At 41.1% G+C, this 27,906-nt stretch overlaps 1 protein-coding gene across 1 annotated transcript in view; it reads left to right on the forward strand.

Moving 5' to 3' along the window:
* COCH (cochlin) overlaps window positions 1-27,190 on the forward strand; it is a 94,394-nt gene extending 67,204 nt beyond the window's left edge. The window contains exons 3-11 of the mRNA XM_077819990.1: window positions 9,575-9,701; window positions 10,451-10,460; window positions 11,110-11,172; window positions 13,784-13,828; window positions 13,914-14,061; window positions 16,828-16,931; window positions 23,857-24,083; window positions 24,988-25,504; window positions 27,015-27,190. Coding sequence (XP_077676116.1) covers window positions 9,575-9,701; window positions 10,451-10,460; window positions 11,110-11,172; window positions 13,784-13,828; window positions 13,914-14,061; window positions 16,828-16,931; window positions 23,857-24,083; window positions 24,988-25,504; window positions 27,015-27,190 — 1,417 coding nt within the window. The remainder of the gene's footprint in view (window positions 1-9,574; window positions 9,702-10,450; window positions 10,461-11,109; window positions 11,173-13,783; window positions 13,829-13,913; window positions 14,062-16,827; window positions 16,932-23,856; window positions 24,084-24,987; window positions 25,505-27,014) is intronic.
* The last annotated feature ends 716 nt before the right edge of the window (window positions 27,191-27,906 follow it).

The raw sequence follows: 27,906 nt of genomic DNA on the forward strand, positions 1-27,906 counted from the left end.
CAGTAGTGTCAATTACATAAGCAGAAAACTTGATAAAAATTTGCGGCTGTCTCTGTGCATCATAAAGGAGCAGATATAGGCACAACCGAACTTGTTCATTCTTGGTTTTGCTGCACAGTTCCCTTCTTTAATGCTGCATAACTCAATCTATAAATTCCATGTACGTAAAACTTTTAAAAAAAACCTCCTCACTACATCTCATATTGCATACTAATGGCACTGCATAGTTTCAGGAGAATAATCCAGCTTTAACCTCTGCTTTAAAAAGAAAAAAAACCCAACACCTAAACTTTTTTTTTTTTTTAAGAAATTATTATTTCTCTGGTATTTTTGCTTATTCTTTTAGGGTAAAAACTGCTCCACCTATGTAAAGCATGAGCATGGGGAGGTTGTGCTGCAGAAATTCAAACTCCCACCACACTCCCAACCAGGGTTAGGCAATGGACAATATACTACCCTCCACCCATGCACTGAACTCTTTTTCAAGTCCCAGTTTGTAGAGACATTTATTTGCTGTACAATAATATTGTGTATGTTTCTTGAAAGCTACCCAAATAGTTTGTATGCTTTTTAGTGAGTACAAATACAATACATACAGTACAGTACTTTAGATTTTAAAAAGTTAATAGCACAAGAATGTGCTGGTAAAACTTTTAATGCAAGTTATTAAAGAACTGACTTCACAACCAAAAAAGAAAATTCTTCACAGTAAAACTGTATTTGAATAAAAAATAGGCCCACGTGACAGAGTTTAGATACAAATCTGGATTCAGGATTTGGAATTAACCCATCACTAATTCAGGGCTGGATTCTCCAATCCTTCCTCACATGAGTAGTCCCCTTCACTTCAATTGACTACTTGCTAGAATAATACTATTTGACATGTTTAATGACTGTAGAATATGGCCCCACAGAATTCCCTATACTGTAACTGATGTGAGGTTTTGTGCCCATTTTGGTTAGAGTATTAAATCCTTCCTTTCTTTTTAATGTGCCTAATTACTGTTAAGATACAGAACATCACCAGCCTTTTCCTAACTAGACAATAAAAGGTATCTCTCTGTCATGGTGAGTGGAAGGGAATCTACTGAGGATGATTATGCCTAGGTATGAGGAACTGAGTTAAAGCTGCCCTTGAGACATTAATTGGATTAATAATCAGAAGGCAAAATTGAAGACCAGATCCTCAGTTGGGGTAATAGTAGCCTATGTGCCAAATTACACCAGCTGAAGATCTGGCCCAATATGTTAATTTTTAGGTGGTAGATGCTAAACACTTTAACTTTTAAAACCTAGTCAGAGGTGGGACATGCCTCAAGTCTGACACTGGACTCCCACACTGCCAGTGTCACAAGAAATGTCACACTTTTCACAAGTTAGCTATATTAGTCTTTAGGACACAGGCTAATCCCAAGGGGTATGAGAATTTCCTGAGTTGTGGTGTGCATTAGGAGAAAATTGGCAGAGAGTTTGTTTGGCCAGAGGAATGCACTTCTGAGCAGTTAGGTCTGTTGGGAAACTTTGGGCCACTGCCTGCTCCTGCTGGGTCTTGTTCCTAAGTCATGCCAGAAACAGAGTGCAGTGGAAGCAGAGACAACAGAACCTGTGGGGGTTAGGGAGAAGCTGGCATTGAACCCAGAACAGCTGTGGGTCAAAGATGGAGAATACAGGCAGGCCAGCAGCAACAAGCTGCAGTTGGGAAGGATGCCGTTTCTTGTGGGCACAGGGGAGGAAGGAGATGGAAGGAGTTGCATCAGCAGCTAGAAGTCAGGGAGTAGGGAGAGAAAGATAGGAGCCAAGTTAATTCAGCTGTCATTGCTTGGGGTTCTGTTTTCATCCTTGGGTTCCATCAGAAATGACATCTGTAATTAACTGCTTACAAACACATTTTACAGTGTAGTCATGCTGAAAAGTTTCAGCGTAACAGCCGTGTTAGTCCGTATTCACAAAAAGAAAAGGAGTACTTGTGGCACCTTAGAGACTAGTCAATTTGAGCATAAGCTTTCGTGAGCTACAGCTCACTTCATCGGATGCATTTCATCGGATGCATTTTCCACAGTATGCATCCGATGAAGTGAGCTGTAGCTCACGAAAGCTTATGCTCAAATAAATTGGTTCGTCTTTAAGGTGCCACAAGTACTCCTTTCCTTTTTGCGAATACAGACTAACATGGCTGTTACTCTGAAACCTGTTGGTAATAGCTTATCTAAAGTGATCACTCTCCTTACAACGTGTATGATAATCAAGGTGAGCCATTTCCAGCACAAATCCAGGGTTTAAACCCACCTTGATTATCATACACATTGTAAGGAGAGTGATCACTTTAGATAAGCTATTACCAACAGGAGAGTGGGTTTGTGTGTGGGGGGAGGGTGGGGTTGGGTGGGGAGAAAACCTGGATTTGTGCTGGAAATGGCCCACCTTGATTATCACACACATTGTAAGGAGAGTGATCACTTTACATAAGCTATTACCAGCAGGAGAGTGGGGTGGGTAGAGAGAAACCCTTTTGTAGTGATAAACACCCATTTTTTCATGGTTTGTGTGTATAAAAACATCTTCTGTACTTTCCACAGTATGCATCTGATGAAGTGAGCTGTAGCTCACGAAAGCTTATGCTCAAATAAATGGTGAAAAGTGCTTCTTATCATGGAAACTTTCAGGGCAAAATTCCCTTCTCAGAGATGTCTCTTTATCCCCTCCCAGATCCTGACTTCTGTATTCTGCTCTGTCCCTGTATAGCACATGTAGATTTCCCATAAACATCAACTGTAGAGCAAAATTATTAGCATCGAAATATGCTAGGAGAAGTTTGCCTTTAGATTTTTGGACTGAGTCAAATGAGTGCACACTTTTGTTAAGGGTGCAGCCTCAGCTCTGGACTCCTTGATGTTTGTGTCTTTCCACTGGACTATTGACTGTAGTTAAAAGGTAATATCAATTTGCTTTCATTTCGACATGTTTTTTCCTGTCCTTGCATAACAACATCATTTCTATCCACTTGCATAGATGGTGTTTTGGCATCATCTTGTCCTTCCCCAGACAATTGCATCAATCTGAACATTACATTACCCTGACAGTGCTAAGCCTAGTCAAGAGAACAGGCACTTGGCATCATCTGAAATAACATTTTTTTTAAAGTAAGTAGCTTATGCGCGGCTGAGGAGAGCTGTGTGGAGCTGCTGGGCCCCTCTTCACATGAAAAGCCTGTCAGAACCATCACAAATTCCAAAGTGACTGAACATTTATCCAGAGGAAAACAATTTTTATGAGGCAAAAATCTGTGATTTCCCTTTTCTTTGAACTGTAGAACTGTTTTTGCTTACTTCTGGCTGCTCCAGCAGGTGTTAATAGTTTGATTTGATTTATACATGTATCTGAGAAAATGGCTTTTCTCAGATACATGTATAAAGCCCACTTCTATCATCTGGGGGAATAGTTTAGTAATCTAATAATTTGACTTGATATGCCAAGACCTTCTGGAAAGAGACATGCCAAAAATTTGAGAAGTTCAAGCTGGCCCTCCATCACCTTCTGAGATACGATAGGTAAATTGAGTTCCATGCCTCTGAAGGGGAAGATGAGTCTTTAAAAACCTGGAGTCCTGTCTGCTTACCCAGGGCCTGGTCTAAAGCTAGTTGAACTTATTGAGAGACTTCAGGGGATTTTGGACTAGAGTTATACCTTTCATAATAGTGAAGTTTGTTGAGTTTGTTTTGATGTCCTGGACCAAAATCCCCCCTCCCACGCAGTACTGTGCAGTGAGATATTGGACGGCCGCCTCTGTGTGTCTGCATGTCAGTGATTTACCTGTAATTCTGTTTTGTTTGAGAGTGCTTTGGAATGAAAAGAACTGTCTAAATGTAAACCATGGTTACTACTAACAGTGCAGCTGGTCAAGAGAAAGGGCTGCCCACTTCTGTGGATTGTCACTGTCAGGCAATGATAGGACAATAGCAAAAAAATGTCGTGACCATTAGTTAACCAATAGTCAAAAATTACTTAGACAACTTAGATGTTGTCAAACCACCGGCGCCTGATGAAATGCATCCTAGAATACTCAAGGAGCTGACTGAGGAGATATCTGAGCCATCAGCCATTATCTTTGAAAAGTCATGGAAGATGGAAGAGATTCCAGAGGACTGGAAAAGGGCAAATATAGCGCCCATCTATAAAAGGGGAAATAAGGACCACCCGGGGAATTATAGACCAGTCAGCCTAATTCCTGACCCTGGAAAGATTATGGAGCAAATAATTAAGAAATCAATTTGCAAACACCTAGAAGATAATGAGGTGATAAGTAACAGTCAACATAGATTTCTCAGGAACAAATCGTGTCAAACCAACCTGATAGCTTTCTTTGACAGGGTAACAAGCCTTCTGGATAGGGGGGAAGCGGTAAATATGGTATATCTTGACTTTAGTAAGGCTTTTGTTACTGTCTCACATGATCTTCTCAGAAACAAACTAGGGAAATACAACCTAGATGGAGCTACTATAAAGGTGGGTGCATAAATGGTTGGGAAATCGTTCCCATAGAGTAGTTATCAGTGGTTCACAGTCATGCTGGAAGGGCATAATGAGTGGGGTCCTGCAGGGATTGGTTCTGGGTCTGGTTCTGTTCAATATCTTCATCAATGATTTAGATAATGGCATAGAAAGTACACCTATAAAGTTTACGGACAATACCAAGATGGGAGGGGTTGCAAGTCCTTTGGAGAATAGGATTAAAATTCAAAATGCTCTGGACAAACTGGAGAAATGGTCTGAAGTACATAGGATGAAATTCAATAAGGACAAATGCAAAGTACTCCACTTAGGAGGGAACAATCAGTTGCACACATACAAAATGGGAAATGACTGCCTAGGAAGGAGTACTGCGGAAAGGGATCTGAGGGTCACAGTGGATCACAAGCTAAATATGAGTCAACAGTGTAACACTGTTGCAAAAAAAGCAAACAGCGTTCTGGGATGTATTTGCAGGAGTATTGTAAGCAAGACATGAGAAGTAATTCTTTCGCTTTACTCCACGCTGATTAGGCCTCAACTGGAGTATTGTGTTCAGTTCTGGGAACCACATTTCAGGAAAGATGTGGAGAAATTGGAGAAGGTCCAGAGAAGAGCAACAAAAATGATTAAAGGTCTAGAAAACATGACCTATGAGGGAAGATAGAAAAATTGGGTTTGTTTAGTTTGGAGAAAAGAAGACTGAGAGGGGACATGATAACAGTTTTCAAGTACATAAACGGTTGTTACAAGGAGGAGGGAGAAAAATTGTTCTTCTTAACTTCTGAGGATAGGACAAGAAGCAATGGGCTTAAATTGTAGCAAGGGGGTTTAGGTTGGACATTAGGAAAAACTTCCTAACTGTCAGAGTGGTTAAGCACTGGAATATATTGCCTTGGGAGGTTGTGGAATCTTAATTACTGGGGATTTTTAAGAGCAGGTTGGACAAACACCTGTCAGGGATGGTCTAGATAATACTTAGTCCCGCCCTGAGTGCGGGGGACTAGACTAGATGACCTCTCGAGGTCCCTTCCAGTTCTGTGATTCTAATAGAATGAAAGGCATTCCTGGAAAATGTATAAAGTTCCAGTATAACCAAAACAGCCTTGGCATGCAAGGCATTGGCCCCAGAGTAAAATACAGTGGTTCTGTAAAAATAAAAATCAGGTTTTGATAGCAAAAGTTGTTTTTTTCATTTAGACAGAAATTCACAAGCCCTTTTTCACTGATTAGCTCCCACATGGACCTTCTGTATAAGGTGAATTTCACCTTTAAAGGAAATCCTGAGCTATCATGAAAATGAACTTTCCAAATTCATTATCAAAGGAACAAAAATAGAGACCAGAAATATGGTTATTTCATTTCAGCTAATATTAAGTGTGCATTCTGCTTATACAACATCAACCTCAGCTTTGTCAATAGTCTCAATGAGGTCCAAAATGGTAATACCCACTAATACATCCCAAACAAAAAGAAAGAACTAATTTAACAAATTACAAATTAACTATTTACATATGCATGGTGTCTTCTGTCAGGACAATTTCACATCCCCAACATAAAATAATTTTATTCCCACCTAAATCTCTGAGGCTTTTCTCTCCCTGGATTTCGTTTCAGTGCACTTTTGCGACACATTTGTTGTTTCTGTGGAACTTCCTGGCTGTGAAAAAATTCCTGCCCATTCTGTTTGAGTGGGGGACTCATCACTGTCACAACTTTTCCAGCTTCAGCATCCAGTTACAGTCTCAGATGTGGACAGTAGCCATGCTGAAACACTATACCCCTTGATACTGCTTTAGGTAGTCCTTATGGATAACTTTGGGTTTAGTCCTGGGACCAAACTGTATCCTACACACCACTTTGCTTATTTGAGTTACTATTGTGAGGGTTCTGCCCAAGTTTTATCCAGCTGAGAGCTCCTACCCCCTTTTCTCCTAGGATTGTGGAACCAGACTGGCTTCCCCTCTTTTAAAAGTTTCCCCATCTGACTTCAGGTCACAGTCTTTTCATTTTTATCAGCAGCTGTTCTCAAATTTTTCCTAGCAAAGATGTGAACTTTTTCAGTTTTGGATTGTAGGGTTTCTGCATCATCCAAATGGTTGAAACCCTTTTGTTCCTCTTCAGAAGCTCCATACAAAATGTTTGCTGGGAGGGGGCCCAAATCTGAGGAGTGCTGTAGTACACTTTGTACCCTCATTGACTGCTGTTCTATAAGCCATCAAAAGGAATGGGATATGCTAGTCCCACTCCACTTGGTGCTCTTCTACAATGGTAGCTAGCTGAACCCCCAAAGTCCTGTTGAACCTTTTGACCATCTCATCAGACTGGATGTGCTGGGCTGGTGCGAGTTTTGTGGACCCCTAGAATCTCACAACTTTGTTGAAATTCTTTGGTTTAAAGTTTCACCCTGATTTACGTGTAACTCACCCAGGATCCCAAATCTGGTGAAGAAATCATTCACAAGGACCTCTGCTACTGTCACAACCTTTTGATTTCTTATTGAGTAAGCCTCAGGCAATTTTGTATAGTAGTCCCATAGCTACCGGCAAATATCAATTGCCAGCCTCTATCACAGGACAAGGGCCCAAGAACATCAATGGCAATGCACTACATTAATGCCCCCACAAGATATTGCTACAAGAGGGTACTCCCAGTTTTAGAGGAACCCTTCTTTGTAACACAAGGATCAGATTTCTTGCACCAACTTCCTACATCCTGCTTGTGTTATCTAATAGAAATTCTCCCTTAGCTTAGCTAAAGTTTTTGTAACCCCAAAATGTCCAGGAGTTTTGAGAGCATGACATACCCTCAGAACCCCCTTTTCCAATGTATCTGGTACAACCAACTGGTATCTGGATCCATCACCCACTAGTTTCACCCTGCTCCTATACAATATTTAATCCTTAAATTCCAAGCTTTCCCACGGTGACTAGAAAGCTTTGACTGTGGTGTTCACTACATTCCACGGTCGCTGCGTTTGCAAGGTGATTCTCCAGTCACACACTACTCTACAATCAGGATCCTCTCTTTAGGAAGTTTTGAATTGCTCTTGGTCCATTCCTGCAACCTCACCCCATGGTTCAGTGGATGAATCAGAAACATGAGCACTTCTGTGAATTAGAGGAAGGGAGTCACACCCATTCCTTTGAGCAACTAATTCCTTGCTCTCATTCTTAGGACAGGGTTTGCAGCAAGGCTGCATTAACAAGGCATTGTCATTAACATGCATATGGCCAGGGCTGTGTGCTATTTTGAAATCATAGCACTGCAGTTTCTCCAACCATCTGGCAAGCTGTCCTTCAGGATTTCTGAACCTAAAGAGCCATTGCAGAAAAGCTTGGTCTATCCTGATCATAAACTTCCTCCCGTACAAATAGGGATAAAAACATTCTATAGATTTAACCATGCTAGGAGTTCCTTTTCAGGTGGGACAATAATTTCTCTCAGGAGAATGTAGACTTTTGCTACGGTAAGCTCTCAAGTCCCTGGAGTTCTTGTGTCAATACTTCTGTCAAACCATAAGCACCAGCCTTTCTGTCCAACAAGTTTTGAAACACAAGTAGGCCAAGACAGGAGCAGTAAGTGGAGCCTTTTTCAACTCTGAAAACACACTCTGAAAAACACTTATCACACTCTGCTGACCACTGAAATTGTTTCCCTTTCTCACCCAACTTATGCCATCATTTTTGCAATACTGAACCTTCTGTAATAGCAGAGCCGTGCAAAATTGTGTACATCTATAAGTGTCTGGGAGTTGGCCAGCTCTGTACCACCTCAATTCTCTTTTGTCAGTGAAAATTCCCTCCCCACTAATTGTGTGCCCAAGTAGATTACCTTTATCGGAACATCTCACATTTCTTTGGCTTCAGTTTCAAACTAGGCGATTCAGCATCTCACAGACCTTTTGTAAATGGTTTGGTTCCTGTTCAAAGGTTTTATCATGCACCAGGATATCATATAGGGATAACAGACAGACTGTGAGGAACATGCCATGTACTACCCTCTCCATTAGCATTTCAAATATGTCTGGTGCACTGCACAAGACCAAAGCCATCACTTTATATTGCCACAAGTCTTGTTCTCCTGTGAAAGCAATTCCCTCCCCCCTCTTTTGGATCCATTTCTACTCACCAATACTCACTGTTAAGATCCAGTGTGGAAACCCAGGCTGAACCTGCTATAGCATGCATGGTACTGTCTATTCATGGTAATGGATAAGAATCCTTTAAAGTGACTTCATTTAATTTTCTATAGTCCACCCAGAATCTGGTGCTGCCTTCCTTTTTCTTAATCAGAAATATGGGTGAACCCATAGTCAAAGGTTCAAAAATGTCTTCCTGGTACATTTCCTCAATGTCCTGTAGTGCCTCTTTCCTTTTTTTTTTTTTTAACTGGTAACCAGTGAAGTAGCTGTTTAATTGGTTGGTTTCTCCTAGTATCAATCTAGTGCTAGATCAGTGCAGTACAACCTATACCTTTGTTGGACCGGGAGAACAACTCATGATTCCTAACCAGAAGTCTCAAACTATTCTATGGTTCCCTATTTAAGAATACAGCACTGTGCTGGAACAGGTTCAGTAGAAATTCTCGGCGCTCACCTTCACCCCATCCCCCTTATAGTTTTCTTCTTTAGCTCTTTTGACCAGAGCCATTGATTCTTCAAGTTGTGTCCCTATGGGTACTCCATGTCAGGTGTGCATGCGTCCCAGGCACCTTCCGTCTGAGATTTTTAGGTAGCAGTGTCCAGTTGGCCTGCACATGTGCTCTACTCTGCCTTGTGCTTTGCACCATGGCTATATAGAGCTGCATGGGTGAAACAGCCTCAGTTCCTTCTCAAACACCTCGGCCTGAGATGGAGTCTCAGCAGTATCCATCCTTGCTTATCTCAGCTGTAGGGTTTTTTTTCCATAGTTTTACTTAGCTTAGTTGGTTGTAATAGTAAAATAATTTAAAAAAATTAAGGACCTTGTCCTTTCTGGGGTTTTTTTAATGCCTCTTAAAAAATGTTACTTTATACTTGTGAAGTATTTAGTTGGCCTTGTGGTAAGACCATCCTCTTTTATCCCAGAGGCGTGATCACCAGTGCGGGAGGAATTGTAAGAGTACAGGCCATGCCAGGACAAGAGAACTACTCTGCCATATATGCCAATGGGATCCAGTCTCAGGTGCTCACTAGATGGGCTTCATCTTTCTCAGTGGCTGGTAGGTGGATCAAGTATTTATTATTTAGTAACGTATATTTGCAATGTTAACAGAAATTTGTCCAGGCCTTTCAGTGGCCTGTGACTATACAGTATGCTGTAGAAACAATGACCGACTTTCTCCTTTTCTCGTTGTTTTATCCTCCATTTTCTTATAATCACCTTACCTTACTATTCCATTTGGACTATTCAGTCAATGATTGCTGCTGACTCTCATACATAAAGCAAACTTGAGTTACTCAGACCCAGATCCTCAAAAGGTATGTAGGCACCTAACTCCCACTGAATTCAATTCCCATTGAGGATCTGGGCACCAGTACCCATTGACCAGTCTGTTACTGTTCTGAGTGTACCAAATGCTACAGCCTTCATCCTAGGAAAATGGCACAAAAAGCAACCTTACCAAAGGCCTCCAGGAAAATTCCTATCCTCATTTTGTGAAAAACTGAATAAAGATAGGGGATTATGTAGGTCAGTAACACCACATTGTATGTTTTTTCATTTAGGGCCCTGTCTTGTCCAGTGCTCAACTCCCATAGGGATTCAGTACCTCACAGGATCAGGGCCTTAGTTAGGTATAATGTGCTTAAGTGTCTCCTTTGAACCTCTACACTGCAGGTTCACATATCCTTAAAGAAAATTTTGTCTGTACAATCAGTTAAACTGGCATTTGGTGATCTACCTTAATCTTAAAGGATGGACAATCAAGTTTTTTCCTCCTTTACCTTCCATCACACAGACAGATAAAACCTGGTCTTCTGTGAAACTTGTTCCTTGTCAGGATTTCAGTATATCCAGTAAATCTACCTGTAAGGAGAGACTCAGCTATGTGTCTATTTTATCATGCCTAGGGCTTTCACTCTCTAAAGAGTATTGGGACAAGGAATTTTATAAAAGGGATTTTTGGCAAGCAGGGTCACAGGTATCACTGGATCAGATGGAATATATCTGAGGATGACCCTTAGCAAAACTGTGGTTGTTCATTGGGGCTTTGGTTTCAGAAATATACATCGACAGAAGAAAGCTTCTGTAGTTTCTGGACTATTATTTTACAGGAGAATTAAAATTTTCTGTAGTGCTTCCAAACTGTTTACATAAATTCTACCTGCCAAGTCTATGAGACACTAGTAATTCCCATAAGGTGGCCACTACAAATGAAGGCCTTGATTCTGAGTGGTGTTGAGTGACATCAAATCCAGATGGCTTCAGTGGGAGCCATAGCTGTTTGAGTCTTTTACAAATTATAAAACGTACCTGCCTTAGCTCACAGGCCTTTATAAACTAGATGTGCTGTAATTATTTATCAATTGTACATTTTTCAAATTTGATTACTTTTTAAACACCTGCAATGTAATTTGACTGCAGTGAGATGCAATGAATTCATCTTTTCAATATTATACAGGGACCAAGAGTGGAGCACTTGAAGCAGCTGGACGACCACTATCAACAGCACGCCCCTCTAGAGGTTGGAAACATTTCTAATAGATGATCTTCCCAAGGGAAGGCTTCCACACTATATGAGAAATGTACCCTCATGTGTGAATGGCTGCCTGATAGGGAAAGACTCAGAATCAACTCATCTTTTGAATAAAGTTATTTTACCCAATATACTTAACAGGCAATATGAGGTAGCATTTGTAATCTATGAGGCTGATTCCAGTCTCAGTTATGCTGGTGTAAACTGGTAGAAACTTGAGTGAACACAGTGGCGTCATACAGATAACTCAAGGAGGAAACCTGTTGTATGCTCAAAGGCTTTTTCATTTCCATCAAGTGATTGATATGAAAATGAAGAGAATGCATTCCTTTTTAGAGAGGGAATTTGAGAGAGAGTTGTCTGTCTGATTCAGTGTACTGGTGAAGTTTAGATCCTCATACCATGGTGACGGGTGCACTGTCAAGGATAGACTGGAGAATTCTTGTCATTCATGCAGTTGTACTCAGTCTTGATTAGATCAGATATAGAAACATTGAAAAGGAAATAAGTCAGTACCAAGTCATCGTTATTACACATTGTACTCAAAGTCAAGATGATCCCATAACTGCTCAGATGACAGTAGACAAAGCTATAGAAATGGTTTTCATTCTCCCAGGTTTGCCTGTGAGGAGGAATGACTGATACTCACTACCACAGGTTTAAGGTTGCCATAACTTTACCAGTATTTGAGCCTGTGTATTTCTGAAAAACAAAGATGAATATAAAAAAATTAAGTGCCTGCTTTTCCCCCCACCAAATTTTACACTCAGCCATGTGTTTGTAGTTCAGCTACAGCACTTCAAAGAACCAACAGCAGCAGCCACGATTTTGGTCAAAGTCAGGAAAGTATGGAAAAATTCTGGCACAATATTGGAGTTGGAATGGATACATTGGCAATGGACAGAGCCAGAAAAAAGATGGACAGTCTTGTATGAATGCACTCTTGGGTGTAGCTAGAGGGTATAATTCCTTGTCAGGATTTTCACTGGTCAAAGAATCAATCCTTGCTGTGAAGACATCTAATCCCCAGTCCATCTTGCCCCTCATGATAATTGTTAGAAGCGCACATACATAAAGGGTTTGATGAAACTCAATCTACAGATCAAAACAAAGTAAACTCTTTACGAAGCTGAGTTTCTAGCAACCATGAATCCCTCCTGGCTCCTGGAGCAACTCCTTTCTCTTCACTTCTTCCTTCGTGGAAGCAGCAGTATCCATTTTCTGTTGTGCTGCAACTAAATATTGTTACTTCATGTTGTCATAACTTGAGTCTTATATTCACAGAGTGGCAAAGACAAAGGACCTTGCTTTAAATTGTTTTTTGAAGAGATGAAGCAGTAACAATATTTTTCTCTGTCATTGTGTGTGACGAGTAAATAACATAGGGCCAGATTGTAGCTGGTCCTTCAGGACCATACAGGAGGGTAAGACAGTATGAGGTATACCTTACTCCAGCTCACCAGCTATCTGTGCTGTGGATGGAAGCACAAAGGGAGGAGCAGCTGCTACAGGGGCACTACACCCCTCCTGCACCAGTCGGCAAGAAGGGATGGGGGAATGGACAGAGTCTTGCCTCCTCTTTCCTGCCCCCCAGACAAACTAACTAGTGTAATTGCGCCAGCATCCTGGGGGAAGTGTGCTGCACCACTATAGATCTGAGGCAAGGTATATCTTTCTTGAAGGCAGGGAAAACTAGGAAGCACAGGACTCTGAGTTTGAGTCCTGTTTTGCTCCTGGGGCAGTATAGGTACGTACTCTTCCATATCTGGGGCAAAGTTACAACTGGCCCCATATTAACATTTGGGTGATGGAATGCCACTGTGGGCCACCAACCTGTCTAACATTCATGCCCTGCAAAGTTTCTTTCTTCTGAGAGCTTAACATTCTTTTTTAAACTATGTTCACAGTTACAGTTGCCGCCTCTGACAGAATCTGTCCTACATATTACTCTGTGTTAAGACCTTTCTCCTAAACTACTTCAGAGGTAGAGTGTCACAGCATTTAGTTGTGCAAGAGAGACTATGAGTCTGGTTGTGGGGAGGAGAGCAGGTTATTCACTTGCTACTCTCCATTGGGAGTAGCCCTGACTCCTCTTCCCACTGTCCACCTCAACCCCTAGCCAAGTAGCTGGTGCATAAAGGGGAGTTGAGATACACCATGAAAAAAGGGGCAGAGAGTCCTGTGGCACCTTATAGACTAACAGATGTATTAGAGCATAAGCTTTCGTGGGTGAATACCCACTTCATCGGATGAATGTCAACATGTATTCACCCACGAAAGCTTATGCTCCAATAGGTCTGTTAGTCTATAAGGTGCCACAGGACTCTTTGCCGCATTTACAGATCCAGACTAACACGGCTACCCCCTGATACATGAAAAAAGGATGGAGGAACTTCTCTCCCCCCCAAGTGAGGGGAAATCAGGGCTGGAATCCCAAAGAGCATTCAGAAAATTGTAAGGCTCACATACATGCCACCTCTCACACAGGACAGATGGCAAGGTTAGAACCTAGCTTTTAACGTCCTGACCTCTTCTAGCTTCAGTTTAAGCAATTCAGCCTCTTGTTCCCTAAATAACCCTGCTGTTTCCTACATTCTAGATAAACGACTGAAGAAACTTCTTGAGAAAAAGGTTGGGAACAAAGGTAGGAACCCACATAGCCAACTCACGCAAAGAAAATTCCTGTTCATTTGCCTTTCAATTAATCTAATTATCTTGGGTGTTCACAGACTGTAAAACGGATATTGCTTTTCTGATTGATGGAAGCTACAATATTGGGCAGCGTAGATTTAATTTGCAGAAGAACTTTGTTGGGAAAGTAGCTGTGATGCTGGGAATTGGAACCGAAGGACCACATGTGGGAGTTGTACAAGCCAGGTATCTGCAACGTTATAAGAAAACTCTAGAAACTGAATTATTAAAATGAGAAAGCTGAAGCATATAAAAATATCCTATTCAGCAGACTTCTACTTGAGTAGTATAAGTTATAACATTCTGCTTAGGAACTGTTGTAGTTGAGACATCCAAATAAAATCAGTTTATTTGGGGGGACTGGATGGTTTAGGACAGAGGTTTCTAAAGATTTTCCTAACGTGAACTACATTGTTAAGAGACAGCAAGTCTTACAGACACCTCCCTTTCTACCGATGATCCAGTAGTATCCCCATGACAACAGGAGCAATATTAAGGAAGTATTACTTTTTTTTAATATGAGTTAGCAGTGGAAAACAAGAAGAGCCAGCACCATGCTACCAGACAGGCCTATGCATACTACCAGCATGTTCTCTCTGGACCACTCTTGGTCCACAGACCTCAGGTTGGGTACTACTTGGGCTAGGATAATAGTAGTGGGACACAGAGCCTTTCTTTTCCAAGTCCCTAGTTCATACCCAACCCCAATAATGGTACATAGTGAATGACAGTTTGAACCACTTCATGGTAGTTTCATCTATATGAAGTGTGTTTGTGGTTTCAGTCCAGTTCTGATTGGACTGGTGTCCAGTACACAAAAGCACAACTGGGACTAATTGACAACCACAATGAGAGACTGGGCATAGAGAGCAAACTATCCTCTGATCTCCAGCAAGCATTCCTTTATGTTAGTTTTGAGGTGAGTTGATGTGGAAGGGTGAGAGAAGTTTGTCTTGCTGCCTGCCCTGTCCTTGATCTGAGGGGAGAGGACTTGGGCCTCCAGGGCTGCCAGCACCATTCACGGTCATGTAGTTCATCTTTAAAAAAAAAAAAAAAAAAAAAAGATGAAGATCTCAGCAAAGTGGGGATTCTAAAACTTGGCCATTTTTGATACTATGGTCAGTAATTTTTAATACCACACAAAATGGAGTATCCTTGATCAGCTTATAGCAACTGATACTTCCAAACGTGTTAATGAAAATTGAAAAAAAAAAAAAGACTTAACATTGGGTTGTATTTTGGCTTATAGCATAAAACTGTCAGGTACCGCAACGGCCAACCCAATAGCCTAATGCTCTCACCCCCTACTTTAAAAACACCTCTCACAATTTTGTTTGCCTATTATCAGGATTTAAGTCCTGGGCAGCTGGTTATGTGAGGTGACTATTTTCCAAAGCCCAACCACTTTGGCAATTGCTTCTGGTCTAAAGGAAGTTTCTTCTAAACACGGAAATAGCTGGTGGATTAACAAGTGAGGTCTCTCCCACATCCTTCAACAAGCCTGTATTAAATTATAGGTACCAATACAGTCAACAAGAAACAATGATAGATATTGTGTGAATGTTGTGCAAAAAAGATACTAAACATTATTAAAATAAATAGACACTGAACAAAAGGATCCAAAAATTTCTGGGGGTGGGGGAGGGAATTGAATTTCTTTTTATCAAGATGATGATCAACTACCATGTCAGCTTTTCCAGTTCAGTTGAAAAGAAAATTGTTGCAACATTACTTGCTGGTCACATTAGCAAAGACAACTTTGCTTCCTGGAGAATTATTATTGTTTGACTTCATTTATTTGTAATAATTTACCTTCCAAACCATGGGATTTGTCAGGAAATTTATAAATAGCCAAAACAACTGTTTGAACTGAAAGGCTTGGAGAAAGTCTTATGTAATGGGTGTATGGAATACTGAAGAGAGATTAAGACACAGGGCTTGAGTCCTTCACTTAAAACAGGAACTCTCCTGGACTCAATGGAGTTACATCACTGCAAAATGGGATGAGAGGAGAATCGGTCCCAAAAAGTAGAGTAATTATCTAATGGGCAAACATGGCTGTCTTGGGGCTACATCGCCTAGATGCTGAGCAACTGATGTCAGCTGGAGTTGAGTACCTTGATGAATCAAGCCTTTAATGGTAATGGATCATGGCAACTGCCCTCCAATGATCCTCATATCTTTAAAAAAAAAAATGCAGCATTAGGTCCTCGTCCTTCACTGGGATCCTCTTATGCAGATCCCACTCTGCATAGGCATAGGGGTCCATCTGATGCTGCATTAAGACCTTGACTTCATAACACTTGTCCTTTTCAACTGCAAGTGAGACCAAATGTACTTCTTACAGTTCACATGACAACTAGTTTTTAATTTAGTGTTTTGTTCCCCCTAGATTAGGAGTCAGAGGGTGAAATTCATTGCAGCTAAAATTTTCCTTATTTTAAATAAAGAGTAATTAGCTAGCATACAAATTAAATTACTCTGAAACTATTTTCATTTAAAAGAAATTTAAAATATATATATATATATTTAGCAAATGTTTAAGATCCAAATTCAACAATAAAAAAAGTGGCCAAATTCATTTCTTACTTACTCCAATGTGACTCAAAAAGTAGTTCCATTTACAGAGGTATAACAGAGCAAAATTTGTTCCTATAACAGTATACAAAAACAGCAAATGAATACACTTTAAAATGAATGAAAATCATTCCCTTCTTACCTGCTAAGACCTCTGTTCTGAATTTGATTCCTTCTGCTGTCTTTGAGATAATCACAGATACTGCAAAGAGTGAGGGTTCCTACTTTGTTTTAAGAATTAATATCATTAAATGTAGCTGACAAAACTCAGAACCCTGGATTCTGCTCTTAAGCAGGCTAAAAGGCATTTCATTTCTATTTTAAGATTTGTCATGTATGTCTGTTTTTTAACTGGTTACTTTATTTTTCACATAGTGAGCATCCAAAAACTGAATTTTATCTGAAAAATTTTACTGCGGCAAAAGATGTTTTGTTTGCCATAAAGGAAATTGGCTTCAGAGGCGGCAACTCCAATACGGGTAGGTACAAAGCTGATCAGAGACCGGATAAGAACTAATTGTACCCAAGGAATGTTATTGTCATTTTGTTTTGTATTAAAATGTTGGCCTGTCCTAAATTCAGTTTTTAGAAGATGAAGTTCCACATAACATTGCCCCACAATACAAAAGTGATAGTAATTTCCACTGTTTAAACAGTCACGGATTTCTTCACAGGGAACAGCTTTGTTTCCTGAAACAAATATGCATCATTTATAGTAGAATGATTTTCAGACTGTCTGGGGTAATCAGAGCATATCAAAAAAAGAGTTTCTGAAGGGAAATGAAATACGAGAAGAAGAAGGAGAATCTCTCAGATATATACACATTAAGTCATGAAGCAAAGTGGAACAGTGCCCTCAGTTCAGTGGTGGTAGTAAGCTGGTACAGTCAGGTACACCGTACCATTAAGACATTTATTGCTGGTACGCCATACCAGAAAGATATTTTCAAGAATGAATTGTAGAGCCCTGCGCAGATACAAATTTATACTCGTGGCTGCGGATATCCACAGATACAAATTGGTATCCGCTGAACTGCAGGGCACTCCTGGGAACTGCAGCGGTGAAAAGAATCATAGAATCATAGAATCATAGAATATCAGGGTTGGAAGGGACCCCTGAAGGTCATCTAGTCCAACCCCCTGCTCGAAGCAGGACCAATTCCCAGTTAAATCATCCCAGCCAGGGCTTTGTCAAGCCTGACCTTAAAAACTTCCAAGGAAGGAGATTCCACCTCCTCCCTAGGCAACGCATTCCAGTGTTTCACCACCCTCTTAGTGAAAAAGTTTTTCCTAATATCCAATCTAAACCTCCCCCACTGCAACTTGAGGCCATTACTCCTCGTTCTGTCATCTGCTACCATTGAGAACAGTCTAGAGCCATCCTCTTTGGAACCCCCTTTCAGGTAGTTGAAAGCAGCTATCAAATCCCCCCTCATTCTTCTCTTCTGCAGGCTAAACAATCCCAGCTCCCTCAGCCTCTCCTCATAAGTCATGTGTTCTAGACCCCTAATCATTTTTGTTGCCCTTCGCTGGACTCTCTCCAATTTATCCACATCCTTCTTGTAGTGTGGGGCCCAAAACTGGACACAGTACTCCAGATGAGGCCTCACCAATGTCGAATAGAGGGGGACGATCACGTCCCTCGATCTGCTCGCTATGCCCCTACGTATACATCCCAAAATGCCATTGGCCTTCTTGGCAACAAGGGCACACTGCTGACTCATATCCAGCTTCTCGTCCACTGTCACCCCTAGGTCCTTTTCCGCAGAACTGCTGCCTAGCCATTCGGTCCCTAGTCTGTAGCGGTGCATTGGATTCTTCCGTCCTAAGTGCAGGACCCTGCACTTATCCTTATTGAACCTCATCAGATTTCTTTTGGCCCAATCCTCCAATTTGTCTAGGTCCTTCTGTATCCTATCCCTCCCCTCCAGCGTATCTACCACTCCTCCCAGTTTAGTATCATCCGCAAATTTGCTGAGAGTGCAATCCACACCATCCTCCAGATCATTTATGAAGATATTGAACAAAACCGGCCCCAGGACCGACCCCTGGGGCACTCCACTTGACACCGGCTGCCAACTAGACATGGAGCCATTGATCACTACCCGTTGAGCCCGACAATCTAGCCAGCTTTCTACCCACCCTATAGTGCATTCATCCAGCCCATACTTCCTTAACTTGCTGACAAGAACACTGTGGGAGACCGTGTCAAAAGCCCTGCCAAAGTCAAGAAACAACACATCCACTGCTTTCCCCTCATCCACAGAACCAGTAATCTCATGATAAAAGGTGATTAGATTAGTCAGGCATGACCCTCCCTTGGTGAATCCATGCTGGCCGTTCCTGATCACTTTCCTCCCATGCAAGTACTTCAAGACTGATTCCTTGAGGACCTGCTCCATGATTTTTCCAGGGACTGAGGTGAGGCTGACTGGCCTGTAGTTCCCAGGATCCTCCTTCTTCCCTTTTTTAAAGATTGGCACTACATTAGCCTTTTTCCAGTCATCTGGGACTTCCCCGGTTCGCCACGAGTTTTCAAAGATAATGGCCAATGGCTCTGCAATCACAGCCGCCAATTCCTTCAGCACTCTCGGATGCAACTCGTCCGGCCCCATGGACTTGTGCACGTCCAGCTTTTCTAAATAGTCCCTAACCACCTCTATCTCCACAGAGGGCTGGCCATCTCTTCCCCATTTTGTGATGCCCAGCGTAGCAGTCTGGGAGCTGACCTTGTTAGTGAAAACAGAGGCAAAAAAAGCATTGAGTACATTAGCTTTTTCCACATCCTCTGTCACTAGGTTGCCTCCCTTATTCAGTAAGGGTCCCACACTTTCCTTGGCTTTCTTCTTGTTGCCAACATACCTGAAGAAACCCTTCTTGTTACTCTTGACATCTCTCGCTAGCTGCAGCTCCAGGTGCGATTTGGCCCTCCTGATTTCATTCCTACATGCCCGAGCAATATTTTTATACTCTTCCCTGGTCATATGTCCAACCTTCCACTTCTTGTAAGCTTCTTTTTTATGTTTAAGATCCGCTAGGATTTCACCGTTAAGCCAAGCCGGTCGCCTGCCATATTTACTATTCTTTCGACTCATTGGGATGGTTTGTCCCTGTAACCTCAACAGGGATTCCTTGAAATACAGCCAGCTCTCCTGGACTCCTTTCCCCTTCAAGTTAGTCCCCCAGGGGATCCTGGCCATCCGTTCCCTGAGGGAGTCGAAGTCTGCTTTCCTGAAGTCCAGGGTCCGTATCCTGCTGACATGGGGCTGCCACTCCCAGGAGCCAGCGCCCTTCATTAGCAGCTCCTTTGGCACGGCTGTACTGCCTCCCAGCCCCACCTCCAGCCCTTCTACACAGCTGCATCTCCTGTCTGGGGTCTGTACAGCCCTGCCAGAGTACAGGGCTGGGGGTGGTACAGCCATGCTGGAAGAGCTGCCGGTGTGGGGTGTTGGCTCTCGGGAGCGTCGGCCCCAAGTTCTGCTCCTTTCACCACTGCAGTTCCCGGGAGAGCCCTGTGGTTCAGCGGATACCAATTTCTATCCACAGATATAAATTTATATCCGCGCAGGGCTCTAGTCACAGAACATTTTTTGTGAGAGGGGGCGGGGTAGGAACCGTACTGGTAAGAGTTAAAATCTACTTCCACCACTGCCTGAGTTTCACCCTTCCACTTCAAGTGAGCTTCCTTGGAGTATCTATTTCCACAGGGCTGACTAGACCTACATGTAAAGTTCCACTTACTTTTGGTCAGTTGGAAATTATTGTACTTTCTATTGATTTGTGAGTCACAGGCCACTCAAACTTCAGTGTTACCTGGAATTCCCAGAAGAAAATTTTACTATTACACTGGGATAAATCCACAGTAACTTCATACATGGCAGTGGAGTAACTCCAGATTTACACCATACCAACAGAGAGGAATTTGTGTCTCAGTCTTCTAAGGTCCTTTTGAAAATTCTACATTTTAGAAAGATCTAAGTCCTCCAACTAGGGTGGCCAGGTGTCCGGTTTACGACCAGAAAGTTCAGTCAAAAAGGGGACCTGATGGTGTCCAGTCAGATCTGAACCACACAGGGAGAGGGGAAAAGCAGCGAGTGACAGACGGAGGAGGAAATAGGAGCTAACGGGGGGGAAGGACCTCAGGGGGAAGGGGCAGGGCAGGAGCGGGGCCTCCAGAGAAGAGTTTGGGCCAGCGGTGAGGCCTGGGGTGGGAGGAGGGTGGGGGGAGAAGAGGGCAGGGACAGGTCCTCAGGGGGAATGGGAGATCCGGCACTCCTGCTGGCGTGTCCGTTTTTTAAAATATTACAAAGTTGGCAACCTTACCTCCAACCAGAATAATGGAAATTATTCTGGAGCAAGAATAGGGATGTTTCTAGGTCGGTTTATTGTTTTGAAGGTCAGTGTACTCATGTTTGTGTGTTACTCTCCCAGTCAAGTTAGTGTGAAAAACAATTCAAAATGTTTTAAAAAATCCTTTAATTTATAATCCTGGCAGTACAGCCAGGAAAGTTCTGTCTGATTAACTAAAATTACGAATCCTAGAGATCTATTAAATCTTTCCACAAGATGTTTTTAAATTTCTCTGTAGAGAGGTGGCATGCCCAGTGTCTGGTGTTCCCCTCAGTTTGAACAGTCTTTACCCGCTATAGAAAGAGTTAAGTCCAGTACTACTCAACTGGTACATAAGAACATAAGAATGGCCATACTGGGTCAGACCAAAGGTCAATCCAGCCCAGTAGCCTGTCTACCAACAGTGGCCAATGCCAGGTGCCCCAGAGGGAGTGAACCTAACAGGTAATGATCAAGTGATCTCTCTCCTGCCATCCGTCTCCACCCTCTGACAAACAGAAGCTAGGGACACCATTCCTTACCCATCCTGGCTAATAGCCATTAATGGACTTAACCTCCATTAATTTGTCCAGTTTTTTTTAAACCCTGTTACAGTCCTAGCCTTCACAACCTCCTCAGGCAAGGAGTTCCACAGGTTGACTGTGCGCTGGAGTGAAGAAGAACTCCCTTTTATTTGTTTTAAACCTGCTACCCATTAATTTCATTTGGTGGCCCCTAGTTCTTATATTATGGGAACAAGTAGATAACTTTTCCTTATTCACTTTCTCCACACCACTCATGATTTTATAGACCTCTATCAAATCCCCCCTTAGTCTCCTTTTTTCCAAGATGAAAAGTCCGAGCCTCTTTAGTCTCTCCTCATATGGGACCCATTCCAAACCCCTAATCATTTTAGTTGCCTTTTCGGAACCTTTTCTAATGCCAGTATATTTTTTTGAGATGAGGGGACCACATCTGTATGCAGTATTCAAGATGTAGGCGTACCATGGATTTATATAAGGGCAATAAGATATTCTCCGTCTTATTCTCTATCCCCTTTTTAATGATTCCTAAAATCCTGTTTGCTTTTTTAACTGCTGCTGCACACTGCATGGATATCTTCAGAGAACTATTCACGATGACTCCAAGATCTTTCTCCTGATTAGTTGTAGCTAAATTAGCCCACATCGTATTGTATGTATAACTGGGGTAATTTTTTCCAATATGCGTTACTTTACATTTATCCACATTAAATTTCATTTGCCATTTTGTTGCCCAATCACTTAGTTTTGGGAGATCTTTTTGAAGCTCTTCACAGTCTGCTTTGGTCTTAACTATCTTGAACAGTTGAGTATCATCTGCTAACTTTGCCACCTCACTGTTTACCCCTTTCTCCAGATCATTTATGAATAGGTTGAATAGGATTGGTCCTAGGACTGACCCTTGGGGAACACCACTAGTTACCCTTCTCCATTCTGAAAATTTACCATTTATTCCTACCCTTTGATCCCTGTCTTTTAACCAATTCTCAATCCATTAAAGGATCTTCTCTTTTATCCCATGACAACTTAATTTACATAAGAGCCTTGTCAAAGGCTTTCTGGAAATCTAAGTACACTATGTCCATTGGATCCCCCTTGTCCATATGTTTGTTGACTCCCTCAAAGAACTCAAATAGATTAGTAAGACATGATCTCCCTTTACAGAAACCATGCTGGCTTTTGCGCAAGAATTTATGTTCTTCTATGTGTCTGACAATTTTATTCTTTACTATTGTTTCAACTAATTTGCCCGGTACTGATGTTAGACTTACAGGTCTGTAATTGCCAGGATCACCTCTAGAGCCCTTCTTACATATTGGCATTACATTAGCTATCTTCCAGTCATTGGGTACAGTAGCTGATTTAAAGGAAAGGTTACAAACCATAGTTAATAGTTCCACAATTTCACATTTGAGTTCTTTCAGAACTCTTTGGTGAACGCCATCTGGTCCCGGTAACTTGTTACTGTTAAGTTTCTCAATTAATTCCAAAATTTCCTCTAGTGACACTTCAATCTGTGACACTTCCTCAGATTTGTCACCTACAAAAGACGGCTCAGGTTTGGGAATCTCACTAACATACTCAGCCGTGAAGACTGAAGCAAAGAATTCATTTAGTTTCTCTGCAATGACTTTATCGTCTTTATGTGCTCCTTATGTATCTCAATCGTCCAGGGGCCCCACTGGTTGTTTAGCTTTTGATGTACTTAAAAAAAATTGTTTTGTTATTACATTTTGAGTTTTTGGCTAGCTGTTCTTCAAACTCCTTTTTGGCTTTTCTTATTCCATTTTTACATTTAATCTGGCAGTGTTTACGCTCCTTTCTATTTACCTCACTAGGATTTGACTTCCATCTGTTAAAAGATGCCTTTTTATCTCTCGCTGCTTATTTTACATGGTTGTTAAGCCACAGTGGCTCTTTTTTAGTTCTTTTACTGTGTTTTTTAATTAGGTGTATACATTTAAGTTGAGCCTCTGTTATGGTTTTCACTCTAGTCACTATGCCTTTTAATTTCTGTTTAACTAACTTCCTCATTTTTGCATAGTTCTCCTTTCTGAAATTAAATGCCACAGTGTTGGGCTGTTGAGGTGTTCTTCCCACCACAGGAATGTTAAATGTTATTATATTATGGCAGATTTCAGAATAGCAGCCGGGTTAGTCTGTATTCGCAAAAAGAAAAGGAGTACTTGTGGCACCTTAGAGGCTAACCAATTTATTTGAGCATAAGCTGAGCTGTAGCTCACGAAAGCTTATGCTCAAATAAATTGGTTAGTCTCTAAGGTGCCACAAGTACTCTTTTTATTATATTATGGTCACTATTTCCAAGCAGCCCTGTTATAGTTACCTTTGGACCAGATCCTGCGCTCTATTCAGGACTAGATCGAGAGTTGCCTCTCTCCTTGTGGGTTCCTGTACCAGCTGCTCCAAGAAGCAGTCACTTAAAATATCGAGAAATTTTGTCTCTGGTACAGAAACCCAATTTCTCAATTGTGAAATAGCTTCCTCAAATTCTCCTTTTCCTGTTCAAAACTAGGAAAAGCCTTGAAACACACAGCTCAGAGATTCTTCTCTCTGGAAAATGGAGTACGCAGAGGGATTCCTAAGATCGTCGTAGTTTTCATAGATGGCTGGCCTTCAGATGATATAGAAGAAGCTGGAATAGTGGCCAGAGAATTTGGCATTAATGTATTCATTGTGTCTGTAGCAAGACCCACAACTGAGGAACAGGGAATGGTTCAAGATGTTGGTTTTGTTGACAAGGTATGAGAGAATGTCCTCAATGTATTTGTAATTTACTCTTCACTCATGGGTATTACATACTTCAAATGACTAAGTTTCCTCCAGCCTGAACTCCAAATGAAAAAGTCATACATATGTAATAGAGTTTTAAAAGAGTTTGTCAACCATCTTGTAGAATAAGTGAATTATATCCCCAGTATAAAATTCTAAAGGATGGTTAGCACTCTGTAGGAAAAATGTCACTATTAAATTCTAAAAGGTTTTTGCTATAATTTTTGTATAGCCCTCTTTTTGTATAATTTTGTATAGCCCTTTAATGGTTTTATACCATTAAATTATATGAGACTCCTCCATAAATGTTGAAAAGGCCATTTAAAAAAAAAGTTATTTAGAGCCAGGTTTTCTACTCATTTTTGTGGACACTGTTTTGCCTCCCACAATTTTATGCCCATCCTTGCTTGCTAACAAAAATAATAGTAACTAGATACTTACCTGATTTTTGATTTCATATAGACATCTGACTATATTTGTTGGTATCTACAATTAACAGTACATACAAAATTGTTTTTGCAAAATCAGAATCAAGCACAGAAAATTAGGTAATTATACTTTGAAGCAAAATCTAGATCCCTCCATGCTTTACGTACTTGTATGCCCATTAATTGTCTCTTTGTTCAACATTTGAAATGTATAATTAGCTTTTATCCTTCTCTAAGAATTAGCAGTATTCATAAAAAGATGAAGATCAGCATCTACAGCTCCCATTAATTTCAACTGGAGTTCCAGGTGGTCAGCATTTCAGGGAGGCTGGTGGGGGGAAATCAGACCCTAGTTTCCTATCAAACTATTAAATTAAATTATTTATATACACCTTTAATAGTACATTCAACAGAAATCTCTGTATGCATGTTTTGTTTTTAAACAGGCTGTCTGTCGAAATAATGGCTTCTTCTCTTACCATATACCCACCTGGTTTGGTACTACCAAATACGTAAAACCTCTTGTCCAAAAATTGTGTTCTCATGAGCAGATGCTGTGTAGCAAAACTTGCTACAACTCTGTCAATATAGCTTTTCTGATAGATGGCTCTAGCAGTGTTGGAGACAGCAACTTCCGCCTCATGCTTGAATTCATCAGTAATGTTGCCAAAGCCTTTGAGATCTCCGATACTGGTTCCAAAATTGCAGCTGTGCAGTTCACCTATGATCAACGCATGGAGTTCAGCCTCACTGATTATGCCACAAAGGAGAAGGTTCTCTCTGCTGTGCGGGGCATTCGTTACATGAGTGGTGGTACGGCTACTGGTGATGCCATTTCTTTCACAATCAGAAACGTGTTTGGACCTGTGAAAGATGGACCCAACAAAAATTTCCTTGTTGTTTTGACTGACGGTCAGTCGTATGACGAAGTTAGAGGTCCTGCTGCTGTGGCACACAAAGCAGGTAAATGACTGAAACACAACAAAAGAAACTGGAGGTCAATATTTCACACTCCTGTAGTGTCTTTCACTGGCCAGGGTGCGTGTGGGGGGGGTGTGGATGACAAAGAAGTTTGTAGGCATTAATTCAATCTCATTTTGCCCCCGTGAAGTGTTGTTGCCCCTTTGGCCCAGTTAGCCACAATTCAGGACCTTGCAAAGGTTGGTTGTTAGGGTGAGAAATCAGTGATATGAGTTGGGTGTATTCTTGTGCAATCTTGTTTATTTATAAAATAGGCACACAAAAGCTTGTTTCTCTAAACATAGTCGCAACAAACAGCAGCAGACAACTTCCTTACTCAGAAATCCGCAAGCTATCTGCATTAGCTCTGGCCGGCCACACAACCTAGTGCCTTGGGCCATCACCTCCACTGTCTACAGCTGTTTTCAATACATGAAGGAGTTTGATTGCTCCTTCTGTAGAACCTGAAAGAATACCTGGCACACCCACTGACTGTCTTTGGATCCAAGAGCTCCCTGATGGCAGCCATTACTAGCACTTTTCAGCATAATATATTAACTCCATTGTACAAAGATGCTAGCTGAGGTTAAATGTTTTCCTATAGGTCACAAAGCTAGAAATAGAAACTAGATTTCCCCATTCCCTGTCCTCTGCTCTAAACACCAAACAACCCAACCCATTTTAAATAAATTTCTACGACACTTCTAAAGAAAATTATCTGAATCAGTTGACATTACAGTATTTGAACCAAATAGCCTGTTTTCAGACTGGAAAATTTCTTGCACTCTACTCACCAAAACTACAGATGCAATGTATTGGTCCTTTTCTAGTCATTGCTCTAGCTATTTTCCTGTCTCATTATGTACGGTATAAATGTTGTAAATTTACATAAGTAAGTAAAAGCAGGTTATTACAAATTCAGAATCCGAAAGAAGAAAATACCGTCAGCTCAAACTCAAGGCCTGTATGGTATTAAACTAGACTACTACCATCATTTACTGGGGAGGAAAGTAGTTTGGCTAAAGAGCCTCCCTGAACTACTGTCACTTGAGAGAACTGACTGAGCACAATAATGATTCAGTCTTATTGTTCAGAAAATCTTTCAAGTGATTAAATTGGTGTCTAGTACACAGTAGATCAGACTTCCATTCCCTGTGTCTAATCAAAGTTTAATGATATCATTACTTCTTTCATAGGCAGTATTATAAAATATCTAAAATGCTAGCCTTATAAGTTGCCCCATGCTTCTTACTATAAACTTGTTTAAGTTTAAGCAAAAAACTTCTGGTTCCAAATATTTAGGACCCAATGTTGCTCCTGCTGAAGTCTAGTGGAAAAAGAGTCCCATTGTCTCTGGCCAGCTGCACGTACTGAAACACGCTTTTTTTTTTTTCAGAAGGGGGGGGGGGTCGAAATTAATCCAGCAAACGTAAAGCTGTAGAGCTATTTTCCTTGTACCTTGTATCCTTGAAGTTGGGCTTACATGTGGTCTCTTTTTATTATAACACTATAGGTATTACAGTCTTCTCTGTTGGTATTGCTTGGGCACCATTGGATGATCTGAAAGACATGGCCTCTGAACCAAGAGAGTCACACAATTTCTTCACAAGAGAGTTCACAGGATTGGAGCAGATTGTTCCTGATGTTATTAGAGGCATTTGTAGAGATTTCTTGAACTCTAAACAGTAGAGGAAAGGCTGTTGGTCACTTTGTTGAAACTAAATCAAGAAAACTGGGAAGGTCTTTCTACAGTGCAAATATCCCATTCTTTTAATATTCAGTCAAAGTCTTGGGATAAGATACAAAGAATCACACTCTGCTTTCTAAACTCAAATAAAAGCTTCCAGTGACATCATTGCAAGTTTTGCTTGATTAGGGACTGCAGGATTTTGCCAAAAGCAATTTTAAATGTATATTAACTTGAAATATAAATCAAGGGCTGTTAAGCATACGTTACATTTAAGGTACCAGATATCAGCTGTATGTATATAGAGAAAATACAAGGTAACTTAGCTCTGACATTTGTGGGCTGTCATTTGCTGAATGTCTCCTCACAAACGAAAATTAATATACTTTTAGGTATCTAACACCTTGTATACAATATATACAGTTGAAGTTTCTTGAATTATTCCAAATGGCTCTCTCACTATTGTGATGAAAAGACAAGACTGGAAACAGTAGTTTTCACAAAAATGTTTTCAGTGTTCCATTTGTGCAACAGCTACTATTACAATGGATGGTTTGTAAGAGATTGTGTGTCAGATTAAAGCAATCTATTGGATGAGAGCTTTCTACAGCAATGACACTAATTTGGCTGGTAGATCTGGTTTCAAAAGAATACCTGGTCACTTTCATCAGCTCCCAAGGAGTAATCCTATCAGATGTTTAGGCCTAGATCCTCAAAG

Source organism: Eretmochelys imbricata, chromosome 6, assembly GCF_965152235.1.
Source record: "Eretmochelys imbricata isolate rEreImb1 chromosome 6, rEreImb1.hap1, whole genome shotgun sequence".
NCBI classification, from domain to species: Eukaryota; Metazoa; Chordata; order Testudines; family Cheloniidae; genus Eretmochelys; species Eretmochelys imbricata.